Here is a 13942-nt window from a genome sequence, read left to right on the forward strand (position 1 = left end):
TTACCAACTTGTTGTCTGTTTACCAACTACATGTCTGTTTACCAACTAGTTGTCTGTTTACCAACTAGTTGTCTGTTTACCAACTTGATGTCCATTTAACCAACATGACTGTCTGTTTACCAACTAGATGTATGTTTAACTACTTGTTGTCTGTTTGCCAACTAGATGTCTGTTTAGCAACTAGTTGTCTGTTTATCAACTAGATGTCCATTTAACCAACATGACTGTTTGTTTACCAACTAGATGTATGTTTAACTACTTGTCTGTTTGCCAACTAGATGTCTGTTTAGCAACTAGTTGTCTGTTTACCAACTAGATGTCCATTTAACCAACATGACTGTCTGTTTACCAACTAGATGTCTGTTTAGCAACTAGTTGTCTGTTTACCAACATGATTGTCTGTTTACCAAGTAGATGTATGTTTACCAATTTGTTGTCTGTTTACCAACTAGTTGTATGTTTACCAACTAGTTGTATGTTTACCAACTATACAGTCTGTTTATCAACTAAAGTGTCTGTTTACCAACATGGACTGTAAATGGACTGTACTTATATAGTGTCCTTCTACCTTATCAAGACACTCAAAGTACTTTACACTACAATCTTTGTCCTCGTTTACCCATTCATACAGCACTCTACTATGTTTTGTTTGTTGTTACTAACACTTTGTTGTTGACTGCTTGATATGTGCTGCTGACTATCCATGCTCCTGATCTCATGCTGCTGATTTATTTCATGCTGCTGTGTTCATTTGTACTCATCTGCTCAAACAGACTCATGTTCGTGCTGCTGTTGTTCGGTGTATTATTTTTGCACTATTAAGTGTTTAGCGTATTCTTAGTTTAGAGTATCTCTTAGTTCATATCTTAGATCTTATTACTGTTTTTCTTTACCATTTATACTTTTGTTGGATGCAACTGGGACCCTGTGTACACAATTTTGTTCCACCACATGTACAACATGTGATGCGAATGACAATAAAGAAAACCTTGACCATGTCTTTACAAAAAATAATCAGTGCTTTATCACATTCACTGATGGGACAAACATCGGAGGCAATGAGGGGTTCAGTGTCTTGCCCAGGGACACTTCGGCATGTGACTGCTGGTGGAATCGAACCCCCAACTCTCACATTGGAGGACGACTGGTCTAACCACTCAGCCACAGCCGCCCAACATGACTGTTTGTTTACCAACATGTTTGTCTGTATAACAGCTAGTTGGCTGTTTACAAACGCGATGAAGCTCTGATGCTGGAACTCAATCAAATAATTCAGTTTTGTTGTTTTGTTATTGTTTCAGTTTAACCATGTCAGATTAAAGTGTGCGCGTCTTCTTCACCTGACCGCAGATTTGGGTATGGACCCGTAGAGCAGGGAGCTGAGACCTCGGTACAGACCCCGGAGTCCATGATCCTGCACGGTCAGCTTCACACAGTCTCCTGTGCAAACACACATCTTGCAGACGTTAGACCCCCAGCTCAGAGACACAGCCTAATTCAGGAGGTCTGGACCCAGAACCTACCGATGCCCCTGTATCTGGGTGGGTTGGCCCGCTCGTCCAGCTGCAGCTGAGTCTTCACATACTCTGTGGGGAAGGTGATGCAGATCTCTATGGCTCCTGCAATACCTCCTGGATGGAGGGGAGAAAAGAAAACCTGTCAGGATCTCTTGACCGGGACCCGAGTCATTCCTGGAGGTTCTGTTGGGTCAGGAAGAACTTGTGCTGTAACAATGTAGGCTGTAACAGAAGACACGTGTGGAGCTAAATCATGTAGCATCCCTGCTGGCTGGAAACCTCCTGACCCAGTTCTGCCTGAGCAGAACCGAGTGTGAGCAGCAGCATAGCCTCTGAATATCTGTGTCAGAACACCGACCTGCTAGGATCGCTTTCCCGGGGTGGGTGATCCTCCTCCCTCCGGGAGCGGCGGCCGCCACCTTCCTCCTGCACGGGAAGAGATTCGGGTATTCGGGCAGTGAGCCCAGCTGGGCCGGAGGCTGCGGATGGAGAGCCGGGCTCGGGGTTTGTCTCTGGGTACAGCGGGTCTCACAGGGACCCTCACAGAGCGAGAACGGCTTGAGCAACGAGGACATGTTGGACGGACGTGTCCGCGCAACTCGGTTCTGAAAGGGCTACTCTCCTCAGACAATGTGAATGATGACAACAACACAGGAGGGCGGGGCGCCAGCGTGGCGCTGCTGGTCACCTGATGGTGCCGCCTGTCACGTGACTTGGCGTGACTTTCTCAGCCAATCATGTAGAGGATGCTGACAGGACGCGGCAATCTGCGTGACGTCATCCGTAAAAAAAATTGTTGAAAACTGATAAATTTGTGAAATTGATTATTTCGTTTTAATAGCATTTATTCCTTAAAGTATTCGTTCAAAAGTAGTTCTTGTTAGAATGTTGTAAAGATATCATGACGCCGGATAAAGATAAATGACCCAACGGTGTCCTGTGTACAAGAACTGTACCAGAGTCCATGTAAGACTTATTTTATAACTTAAAGTTGTAGAGCTTCTCATTAATTGTTAATGTTCAGCGTCCTGCTGTTTATAATAAGATTATTATTGACAAAACAAAACCATCCATCCCTCATCTTTACCCGCTTCTTCCTTTCAGGGTCTTGGGGGTCACTGGTGCCCATGTCCAGCAGTCAATGTGCAAGAGGTGGGGGACACCCTGGACAGGTCTCCAGTCCATTGCAGGGACACAGAGAGACAAATGAGACCAACATTCAATTTTTCACACACACCTAGAGATAATTTAAAGTACAGCCTAACATTTTTGTCTGTGGGAGGAAACCGGAGTACCTGGAGAAAACCCACGCATGCACAGAGAGAACATGTAAACGCCACACAGAAAGGCCCCCCAGCCGGGATTTGATCCGGCAATCATCTTGCTGTGAGGCAACAGCTCTACCAACTGCCCTACCGTGTAACTTTGACAAAACCAGTTCACACTAATTTGAACAGTCACGCTGTCTAATTTATGTAATAGCATGTACATGATATTTACCCAAGCAAAAACTTGTGTTTACCATATCAGAAAGCCAAGGTCCAGATTATCCATTTAAAACAAAATCAAATTAAATTTAAAGGACGGCAAACTGTTTATCCTGAGTGATAACCAGTTGTTCATATAAGGCCATAAACTGGATGACACAGGGCACAGAAAAAAAAACATGTAGAGTTTCTTCTTCCTCTTGACAAAACAAACAATGAGGGAGAAAGATGTTTAGAAGAAATACATTCCAAGACGGCATTGCACAAGAGCTCGCTAATATTCCAAAATGCAGTCGACTCCAAAAAGGGTCATATTTTCTCATTCACTTAAATGGGCAGCTGTGGCTGAGTGGTTAGAGCAGTCAACCTCCAATGGGAGAGTTGGGGGTTCGATTCCACCATCAGTCACGTGCTGAATTGTCCCTGGGCAAGACACTGAACATTGTCTCCAATGTGTCTCCCGTCGGTGTCTGAATGTGATAAAGCACTGCTTATTCTTGGTATAGGTCTAGTAGAGTGCTGTATGATTGGGTCAATGAGGGCACAGATTGTAGTGTAAAGCGCTTTGAGTATCTTGATGAGATAAAAAGACGTTATATAAGTGCAGTCGTTTACCATTTGAATGTGTTCATCAATAAAGACCCCATTAACAAAGAGTTTTGGATATTTTTCTTGGATTGTCTCTTTTTCTAAACTAAAAATAGCATGTGGACTTATTTTCCCCTTCGTCAATCCAACGAGCTCTTGCACATATAAAAGCTCCTTTTGTTTTTCCATAGACCGTATAACTAATGTAGCTGTGACTGAAGATTATATAAATTAATCTGTTCTTTCGTGGATACGTTAGTTTTCCCACATTATTTGTTCATTTCCATGGTAATTTCATCTTTTTTTGATTAGCCATGTGTTTACTGATTTGAAATGCCTCCTGTTTGACTTGTAATTTAAACTATTCCCACCTACCTAAAGAGGTCATTATTAGTTATCTCCCCAATTAGCCGTTTGACTATTTCACTAAATTATTTATCTTCTAGAAGGGTGTTATTGAATTTCCCTATTAGATTGAGAATATTCTTCACCTTATATAATGAGATAGATAAAGAGATTATGCAGTGGTCAGTTAAGGGTGTTGCTGCTATTTCACTCTGTAAAATGTTTTTAATAAAGTATTTGATATTAACCAGTAAAGTAGTCTTTCCTTGAGCCTTGAACACTTACGGGATTCACTGAACTAAGTATACAGTATTGTGCAATATTTGGATGTTCTATTCTCCAGTAAGCTAACAGAGTAATCACAAATTGTGTAAATGTTTATGAAGCATTCGCACTCTTGTGATCCATTTTTCTTCCATACTTTTTTGGCATCTTTCTCGTTCCACAATTCTTGTGCTATTTCAACAAATCATATCAAAACGTTCATCTCTTTCAGGACGATCCTGCTATGACTTTGGTATTGGTGCAACTTTTTTGAAATACAGTGAACCCTCATTTTTCACTGGGGTTACGTTCCAAAAAGAACCCGTGATAGGCGAAATCCGTGAAGTAGTAACCTTTATTTTTTTTTTACAATTATTATACAATGAAATACTCCATAATACATTCAAACCAAAGAACAAAACCTTTTTACAGGCCCAAGCATTTGTTTAACAAATAAAAGTACTGTATAAACGTTTTTTTACAAATAACTACTGTACTGGAGAGACTGTTTAGACAATCAGAATGCAGAACACAATGCACAATGCAAATCCATGAAGCAGCGAGTCCGTGAACCGCGTTATAGCGAGGGTTCACTGTACACTATTTAGCCTTTTCTGACATTTTTTTTCTCAGAAAATGAATTGAGCTGATTTTACCTCCTTCAAATCTTTAGGTATATTTACAACCTTTTACAGCTCCTTTCACATTTTGTTCAGCTTCCTTTGTGCAAAAAAAAAAAAAAAAAAAAAAAAAAAAATCAGCTAATTTCAGCTGTTTTGTGCTCCTTTCAGATTATTTCTGTTAACTACAACAATTGTGTGCTTCTTTGCTCATTTCAGCTTTTTTTTTCTCCTTTCAGCTTATTTCTGGAAGTTTCAGCTTTTTCTGCTTTTTCAGCTACTATTTAGCTGTTTTGTGCTAATTTAAGCATTTTCAGCTAATTACACATTTTTTACACTCATTTAAAAAAATTTCCGCCTACCGGTAATTCAGCAAAAATGTGCCCTCTCCACCTCCTCCTGGCAGTTTCAGCTTCTTTCTGCTTTTTAATCAAATTTTCAGCTGTTTTTTTTTTTTTGCTAATTTCATATTTTTTCAGATAATTTACACTTTTTGGGCTCATTTCTGTTTTTTTCAACCTAAATTAACTAATGAGTTCTTTCTGTTTTCTTCTAATAATTTACCGTAAGCTTCCAACAATTTTCAGTCAGGTCATCTGGACAGTTTTTTTTTTTTTTTTTTTTTTCTGAAATGTTTCACCTTCCATCCGGAAGCCTTCATCAATCAAGGAAACACGCAACACAAAACTGATTCTTCCCCAAACAGCTTACTCCAAAGTGGAACAAACCAGTTACTGTATGTTGGTGCTAAGATGGCGTCTTTGGCACGCCCCCTCCTCTGGAGCCGGCCTTCTTACTCATCGAGAGTCATGTCAAACTGGCTCAAAACCAAAAAAGTCCATGCTCAGTAATCCAGGTATACAATCCAACAATTTGACCTGATGACCTGACTGAAAATTGATGGATTGTATACCCGGATTATTGAGCATGGTCTTTTTTGGTTACTGTAAGCTTGTTCCACCTTTTCATCTTTTTAGCATTTTGTAGCTTATTTCAGTTGTTTTCAGACAGATTCAAGTTGTTTGTGTTCATTTTTGCTACTTTCAACCTAATTAACTTGTTTCTGCTCATTTCAGCTATTTCAGCTACCGGTACTATAGCTGTTTTGTGCTAAATTTAGCTTTTTCAGCTAATTCCACCTCCTCCCACTTCCTTCAGGTAATTTCATCTTCCTTCTGCCTTTTCAGCTATTTTTGTTGTTGTTGCCAGTTTCAGCTTATGTAGCTTATTTCCCAAGTTTTTAATGCTCATTTCTGCTTATTTAAACCAAATTCGGCAAATATGTGTTATTTCTGCTTTCTTCTGCTAACTTGGGTTTGTTCTTCCATTTCGGCTACATTTCACCATGATTTTAACTAATTTCATCTGTTTTTCAGCACATTCAGCAATAAGCTTTCACTTCACTTTCACAGTAAATACAATTTCTCTAGTTTGAGTATAGTTTGGGAGTCGGTCTAACCAGAGATCAGGAATTAGATCAAAGTCTCCCATAATTATTTTATCATTAAATAAAACCTTTTCACCATCAAGATAAATTTACTGTGGATGCTATGTTTCTGTTGGATTTGATCCATGCTACTTTAAATAGTGTGTTTACTGTGTGAAGGCACACACATACATGTGTACCCTATATATATACACCCCACCCCCTCCCCCATAAAGAAACTAGGTCAGTCCAACAATTCTTAGTCAGGTCATCTGGACAGGTTTTTTTTTTTCTGAAACATTTCACCTTCTATCCGGAAGACTTCATCAGGTCTAACTCAAACTAGGTCAGTGTTTTGCACCGACGAACAGCTCAGCCCTGATATCAAACAACAACCAGTTATTTCTCATTTGGTTAGTAAATGAGAAAACATGGACATTTGATGCTTTGTTGTTTTTATTTCTATTTTTGGGTGTGTCACAAAACGGGGATGACATCAGCCAGAACCTGCAGCTCAGGAGGGAACTGTTGCTTGTAGAAAGACAGCACTTTCTTCAGATCGTCTTCCTGCTCTGTGATGTTGATCCTCTGTGAGTAGATTTTCACCTTCAATGTAAATTGAATAGGATCATTAATAAAGTTGTGTTTGTCCCTCAGTGTCAGTCCAGAATCAAACTTGTTGTTATCCATTATTGTTTTTGTTGGTTTCTACTTTTTGGTGTCCTGTTATGTAATCTGTTGCTGTGTGCTTGTTCTGTTTGCCCCTGTACAGCACTTTGGTGTGTTTTGTCACTGTTTAAAGTGCTTTATAAATAAATTGGTATGGTATGGTATGGTATGTTTCCTTACTTTGATCTTGTTCAGTAAGGACCTTTGTTTCAGCCTCATGCCTAGCAGTCTCCCCACGGTGAAGACGTCCATGAAAGCCCTGACTTTCAGATCCACCAGACGCTTGCACATGGAGACCAGCCTCAGCAGTTCCTCATCCACCAATTCAAAACGATTGCACACATCCAGGGCCAGATACTGCAGAGGAGCAAGAAAACGTCTGTCTAAACTCCTTTGGTGAAGTCATAAAGCAGGTTCTCCACGAACGTTTGAATGTTATAGTAAAGGTGTGTGCTTTTTCATTTGTGATTACTTCCATATCTTACACTGTGCCTCTCTCTCTTATGGCAACAAAATATTAAATGGAAAGCAAAGCTATGTTTTCATCATGCTACCCTAAACCTTTCGTTTACACTGGAATGACCAACGACTGCCAGGCAAGGGTTGTTGCCTCCATCTTGCTGGGTGCTACGGTGAAACCACACATTGTGAGAGCCAGTTGTGCGTGCATCCTGTGTCATCGACTCCAAAACACATAGAAACAGCTTTATTTTAGTTAAATAAACCCATGTTGTGAAAATGCAGTAAAGAGTATGCTCTAATGAGCCCATCAAGCCCAGTCAAGTGGTAGCAGCTGCAAACTGTGCTTACCTGTGTAATCACTCTAAGCAGACAAGAACATAACTGTACTTTAGATAATTACTTTACATGATTTAAAATAAATGATAGGAACACAACATTTAATGTTAATCACTTCTGAAGCTACAGAGGAGAGGGGCTCCAATCAGGAAGATTTTTAGCACTCGCATGCACAGAAGCAGCTTTGGTTCATTTCTCAGGGATTATAGTTGGGGAGAAATTCAACCAGTCAGAAAAGTTTGCCCCCCCCCCAACCCCACCCTGCAAACCATAGCTTCAGGGTAGTTTGAACCATTCTTCCGCTCTACCAGGGCCAGTTTCTGGGCTAAGTTTCTGCATGGGAATTTCTGGGCTTCTATAGTTTTAGACCCATATCCAGATTCCTGACCATGTTCTTGCCATTTAAAAGTGGTGTTAGCTGTAGATGCACAAGAAACGTCTTACAGAAAATGCCAGGGCAGTGTTTGTTTTGGGACAAAGGTTCTGGAGTAAAAGGTGTGCAGGTTACAATGAATTATGTGTTATTAATAACCAAACTGTTGCAGTTTATTTCAACAACCCTTGAGTTGAAGTTTTAAGCTCCTACATCATCAGACACACGTGCACTCAGAGGTAGTGCTAAGTGTTTGTGCTGAATGCTCACCAGCATTACCTGCAGGCAGTGTCCGTATAGAGGCAGCATGTGACAGAGGAGAGGCCGGATGCTAAAGTTTTCATTGGGGTAGTAGAAAGCTGTCATTTGGAAATTTCTCAGGGGGATTTCAGGCAGTAGGATCTGTGCCAGGCTGTCCGTGGTGATAACTTTTTCCACTGAGAGGTGGACTTCCAGGTCCGGGCAGCTGGATGCCAGAGTTGCCCATGATCGGCTGCAAACCAGCTTCTAAAGGAAAATGAGGCCTTTTAATTTTATTTACATTCTCTATCATCTATGCAGACTTAAGCATAATTTCTAAAGCATCTTCACCCCTACGAACATGTGGCTACATCCTGGATCAGACAGATACAGTGTGTCTCTTTTTGTACTCAACAATCCCACTCCTAACCTGTCGATGTACCGGTAGCTCACTCAGAGTGCACTCCAGTGTTTGCAGGTTGCTTCCACTTCTGCCAGAGGTGTACCCCGCTCCTCTGTGACTCTGACAGAGCTCCATTATCAGCTCATCTGACAGGCAGGAGTAGCTCAAGCCCAGGTAGGTGAGGCCCTGCAGCTGACGCAGGACGTAGGGCATACAGTTGAACCGGACTGGAAGATGAGTAGAAAAAAAATCTTTCAAGTCTAAAGAAGAGAGGCTGCCATGAGGAGAAAGATCTTGCTGGTACTTTAGCATGGCCCAAAGCACATTCACACCCTGCAAGTTAAGAAGACCAGAAAACAGGAGATTTAATTATGTTTTACAGCTGTTAGGGCTACATTTAAGTAGAGTGATGGACTGAGCCTAAACTTTGAACAGAAACTTAAAAATATATTAAAATTTGGGTATTTGTCTCATACATAATAGGCACATAAACAAAAATAATAATATTACAGTAACATTTGTTTATTTTTCTGTATGTTTTTTGTAATCCAACTAGTTCTGCAGACTTTGTGCTTTAAGCTATTCATATATTAAAACCTTCAGCTCATGACCTTTGATTTTCTTTTACAAAGTATTAAAGTTTATTACAAATATTTTCCCCACAGAAATACATTGAGAGTTCTTCAGTTTCTTCAGAACACTTTGTTTGCTTTGAAACCTGCTTCAGCTACTTGCTCTTTTTGTTTTCTTATTCTACATTTAACATTTAGCCAGTCTTTTGTTACTTTTAGTTAGCGTTTTCAATTTTTGGCTTTTTTGCAGTTTTAGCTTTTAGCCAATCTTTTGCTATATTTTACATTAGTTCTAGAATTGCACCGCTCAAGGTGGTTGCATGTTGGAACAGCTCTGTTACTTTCATTCTGAGATTTTGCTTTTGGAAACTTTAATTCCTCTTTTTCTGGATGTAAATCATATTTTTTGGATGATTGTTTCCTCTGGTATCAGATGCTGTGCAGCTGGAAGGATTTTTACTGAAACTTTTTTAGTTTTGGACATTTGTTATGATGCGTAACCATGGCAACAAGGCAGTTTTCTAAAACCAACAGCAGCTGATTAACATCTCAAAAGCTCAAATAATATCTCAACTACAGCCCCAAATCTCAAATGAGTTGAAAAGGACGCTCTGTGGACGCATTCTCATCTACCTGCCAGCTGTGCTCGAGTGCCTGACCACTGAGATCCCAGAACTAGCAGGAAACATGGCTCATGACAGCAGAAGGACAGGATCGTCCATCAGCGCCTACAGTTGGCTGTCCACAGCGACGAGGAGCTCGGCAGACTGCTGGGAGGAGTGGCCATGACTCTGGGAGGAGTTCTGCCCTGCATTCGGGTGGTCCTACAGCCCGTTGGAACCGAGAGGCCAGCCGAGTCTGGGTGGACGGATTGGACGGCATCTGCAGCCAGTTTCTTAGGATCCACTGTGAGATGGACCTTTACAAGAGATCCTTCCTGTCTACAGCCATCACTATCCATAACATCTCTCAATGAAATGAGGATAACAAGTTACTACAACAAATAATTTCCCTTTGGGATTAATAAAGTATTTTTGAATTTGAATTTGAATTTGAATTTAGCTAGTTTTGGCTAGCCTTTTGGTCATTTAAGCTAGCTTTTTGCTACTTTTAGCTTTTATGTAATTGCTACTTTTAACCTTTAGCAGCCTTTTGCTATCTTTTACATTTAGCTACCCTTTGATACTTTTAGCCGACTTTTTACTAAAATTTTACAACTTAGCTACAGATAAACTGTTTTTAGCTAGCATTTTTGTACTTTTTCTATCAGGTAATAATAATGTTAATAAAATGTCTAATAGTAATACTACTAATACTTCTTGATACTACTAGTACTAACTAATTTTACTCTTTAGTAGCAATAGGCTAAAAGTGGGCATCATATTTGGACTGATGTTGCGTTCACCTGTGACACGTCATTCCTCATTCCATACAGACAAAGGAAGTTGAGCTTTGAGGCCCCTTTTATGAAGAATTGAATCAGGATATCGGCCAAAGAGCTTCTGTGCTCCTGACTCCAGCTGTACGTGTCCAGCTCCAGACTGGTGAGAGACAGGGACTTAAGGGTGGCTCTTACCCTGTGGAGACAAAGCGAGTATTCAGTAATTTGTCACTAAGATGATTTCAGAGAGGTCTTTATAAACACCAAGCTGTACCTGATGAGTTCCTTCATCATTGTGCAAATGGCCTTATGCAGCCGCCTGGCCTGCATCTGGCTTCTTGGAGGGCACACAGTCACATTTAATGTTTCCAGGAAGACCCCCAGACTGCGTATGTAGCCCATAGCTGTTTGGTACTCAGGCGGCTTGTATTTGGAGAGATGACCATTAAAACAGAAATGGCGACAGCGCCACAGACAGGGTGATCGCATGATTTGGTACCAGCGGTGGCAAACCCGAGCTGCTCTGCCACGAGCAGCATCAGGGAGACACCCGAAGATGTGCAGGAGGGCCACATCAGGCAGGATGTTCCAGCCACTGAATCTCTCCAAGTCCCTCGAGGTCTCCTCCTCGCAGTCCTCATCAGTAACATCAGAACCTTCCATCCAGAAATGCAACCCAGGAGTCTCCATGGTTCAGCTGCTGCAGCGTGTCTTCTCTCTGTGGCGCACAGTAAATACAGATTACTGGCCAACCTGAGCCTGGGTGAAGACTCAGGTGTCAGAAAAATCAAAATGATTGAAAAAGACAAATCGCACTTAATATGACGACTGGAATTCAGTTTAAACAAAAACACTTTTGTTGTTCTTTAAAAACCCAAGCCAAATGTTAAATGTATAAAGTCTATTTTATGATTCATCTAAGTGGGTCGTGCTGCAGCCACAGACAGCAGATCCAATGAACCCGAGTCTGTTTCTTCATGTGAGCTTCAACTTGTTTACTTTTAAAGTTAGCACAAATAACAACAGATGCCAGAACAAGTTGTTTATCAACACACTTTATATTTGATTTACAAATGCAGGAGTTTTAGGTTTAGATGAAAATATCAAGTTCTGATAAATAATGTGCAGGCGCAAGAAGAGATACAGTATTTTAATCAAGGTTTAAATAAATGTTGATTCATGATATTTATGTTTTAAATTAAAATCTTATATTCATAAATGCATTTTCATGTTTTAATGTGGATTGATTGGGTGGCACGGTAGCGCAGTTGGTAGAGCTGCCGTCTCTCAGGGAAAAGGTCGCTGGGACAAATCCCGGTCGGCGGGGCTTTTCTGGGTAAAGTTTGTATGTTCTCTCCGTGCATGCGTGGATTCTCTCCAGGTACTCCGGTTTCCTCCCACAGACCAAAAACATGCATGTTAGGCTGATTGGTAACTCTAAATTGTCTCTAGGTGTGAGTGAGAGAGTGAATGTTTGTTTGTCTCTATGTGTCCCTGTGATGGACTGGAGACCTGTCCAGGGTGTACCCCGCCTCCTGCACAGTGATTGGCTGGATATGGGCACCAGTAACCCCCATGACCCGAAAAGAATTCAAGGATTTTTTATTGTCATACCAGCTCACATTTGCTTGTTATGGTATGAAATTCAGGCTCAGGTCTCAGATCTTGATCTGAACGCTCCTCATCTGCCTGCTTGAAGGGAGGAGCTGGAACAGACTGTGTGCAGGATGAGTGGAGTCCTTCATGATGCGGAGCGCTCTCCCCCTGCATTGTGATGTGTAACGGTCCAAGGTGGTGAGAAGGCTGCTCCCCAGTCTTCTGTACATCCTTAACCACCCTCTGCAGAGTCATCCTCTCAGCAGCAGTGCAGCTGCTGTGCCACACGGTGATGCAGGTGCAGAGAACACTTTCCAACACACAGCGATAGAAGCTCCTCAGGACAGAGCTCCCAAGTCCAGCTCTCCACAGCTTCCTAAAGAAGTAGAGACGCTGGTGGGCATTCTTGACCAGACAGGAAGTGTTGGCTCTCCAGGTGAGGTCACTGGATATATGCACCCCCAGGTACCTGTAGCAGGAGACCACCTCCACAGCTGCTCCTCTGATGTGTAGGGGATGAAGAGGATCATTGTCCCTTCTAAAACCCTCTCAGTTTTCAAGTCCCATTTAAAAACCCACTACTATTCAGTAGCTTTCAACACCAGATGATCTGTGTTTTGAACCTGTACGCTCCACACTGGTTAGTCGTCATATTTATTATCTGCATCGTTTTTGTGTCTTTATTCTGATTTACCTCATTTTGTATATTGCTTTGTGTGTTGCCTGTTTTTCTGTCTGTACAGCACTTTGGTTGGCCTTGTTGCTGTTTTAAGTGCTCTATAAATAAAATGGTATGGTAAGATCCACCACCATCTCCTTGGTCTTCTTCACATTGATGCAGAGATTATTGTGTGCACCAGGTGTTCCACCTCCTCTCTGTATTTGGTCTCATTCAACTCACTCAAAAGAAGAAGCGGGTAAAGATAATGGATGGATGGATGGATGGATGGATGGATGGATGGATGGATGGATGGATGGATGGATGGATGGATGGATGGATGTGGAGTGATTATTCAATATTAACACCTCTTAAAAAACTTAATCAGCAGTGGACTAAATCAATTAATCAATAAATGAACTCTGTTGACTTCCTAATTTTACCAATTGTCATTTTAGAACGCATAAATGTATTTTAAACACAAAAGGCATTGCTAGAAAATCTATTAAAGTGTTGGGTATGAGTTTGTGTTTGACATAAATAATGCACTAATTCAATCATAACAAACATTATTACCATATATTCAGAAAACTTTTATATTTTTACTTAATTAGTATTAAAGAAAGGACCAGTGGAACAGCCTTGAGAGTGAGGAGGTTCAACAGGTTGCATCACATCGTGTTAGATTGAAATAAAACAATAATAATGATAATAATAATGATAATGATAATAAAACCCTAGAAGAACTCAGCTCAATGCTGACAGTGAAGTGGGAAACAAACTTAACAAAATATATGAAAATGGCATAATTTTATGACTTTATTTAGTGTTCTAAATAATATTATTAGTAGTAGTAATAGTAGTGGGAGTAGTATTGTTATTATTATTAATAATATTAATAAAACTATGTAGGGATGTGATAAGGTCTTTGTTGAGACCATATAAATAAAACAAAGCGTAATAGATCAATCTGTGGATAAAAGTGTTTTATGTTTTTATAAATAT

The 13942-nt window shown here is 40.6% G+C and overlaps 2 protein-coding genes across 2 annotated transcripts in view; both read right to left on the reverse strand.

Moving 5' to 3' along the window:
• The window catches only part of slc25a1a (solute carrier family 25 member 1a), a 7181-nt gene extending 5026 nt beyond the window's left edge, over positions 1–2155 (reverse strand). Inside the window, exons 1-3 of the mRNA XM_037687394.1 lie at positions 1876–2155; positions 1524–1631; positions 1341–1440 (exon numbers count right to left, since the gene is read on the reverse strand). Of these exons, the coding sequence (XP_037543322.1) occupies positions 1341–1440; positions 1524–1631; positions 1876–2092 (425 nt within the window). The 5' untranslated portion in view covers positions 2093–2155. The remainder of the gene's footprint in view (positions 1–1340; positions 1441–1523; positions 1632–1875) is intronic.
• Positions 2156–6724: 4569 nt separating this feature from the next.
• On the reverse strand, positions 6725–11373 carry LOC119420892 (F-box only protein 39-like). Its single transcript, XM_037688312.1, has 6 exons — positions 10958–11373; positions 10708–10879; positions 8770–9063; positions 8367–8594; positions 7097–7273; positions 6725–6853 (listed from the first exon to the last, which is right to left on the reverse strand). The coding sequence occupies exons 1-6, from the start codon at positions 11371–11373 to the stop codon at positions 6725–6727; spliced, it is 1416 nt and encodes a 471-aa protein (XP_037544240.1).
• Positions 11374–13942: the final 2569 nt, after the last annotated feature.

Source organism: Nematolebias whitei, chromosome 14 (genome assembly GCF_014905685.2).
Source record: "Nematolebias whitei isolate Nwh7 chromosome 14, NemWhi1, whole genome shotgun sequence".
In the NCBI taxonomy this organism is placed as follows: domain Eukaryota; kingdom Metazoa; phylum Chordata; class Actinopteri; order Cyprinodontiformes; family Rivulidae; genus Nematolebias; species Nematolebias whitei.

What these genes read in the sequence shown, in the direction of transcription:
- LOC119420892 (XM_037688312.1), bottom strand. Translation starts at nt 11,373, where the DNA reads ATGGAGACTCCTGGGTTGCATTTCTGGATGGAAGGTTCTGATGTTACT. An exon ending in GCACTCTGAGTGAGCTACCG is followed by an intron (nt 8,595 to 8,769) that starts GTACATCGACAG and finishes ATTTTCCTTTAG; the next exon opens with AAGCTGGTTTGCAGCCGATC. An exon ending in CCTTACTGAACAAGATCAAA is followed by an intron (nt 6,854 to 7,096) that starts GTAAGGAAACAT and finishes TTTACATTGAAG; the next exon opens with GTGAAAATCTACTCACAGAG.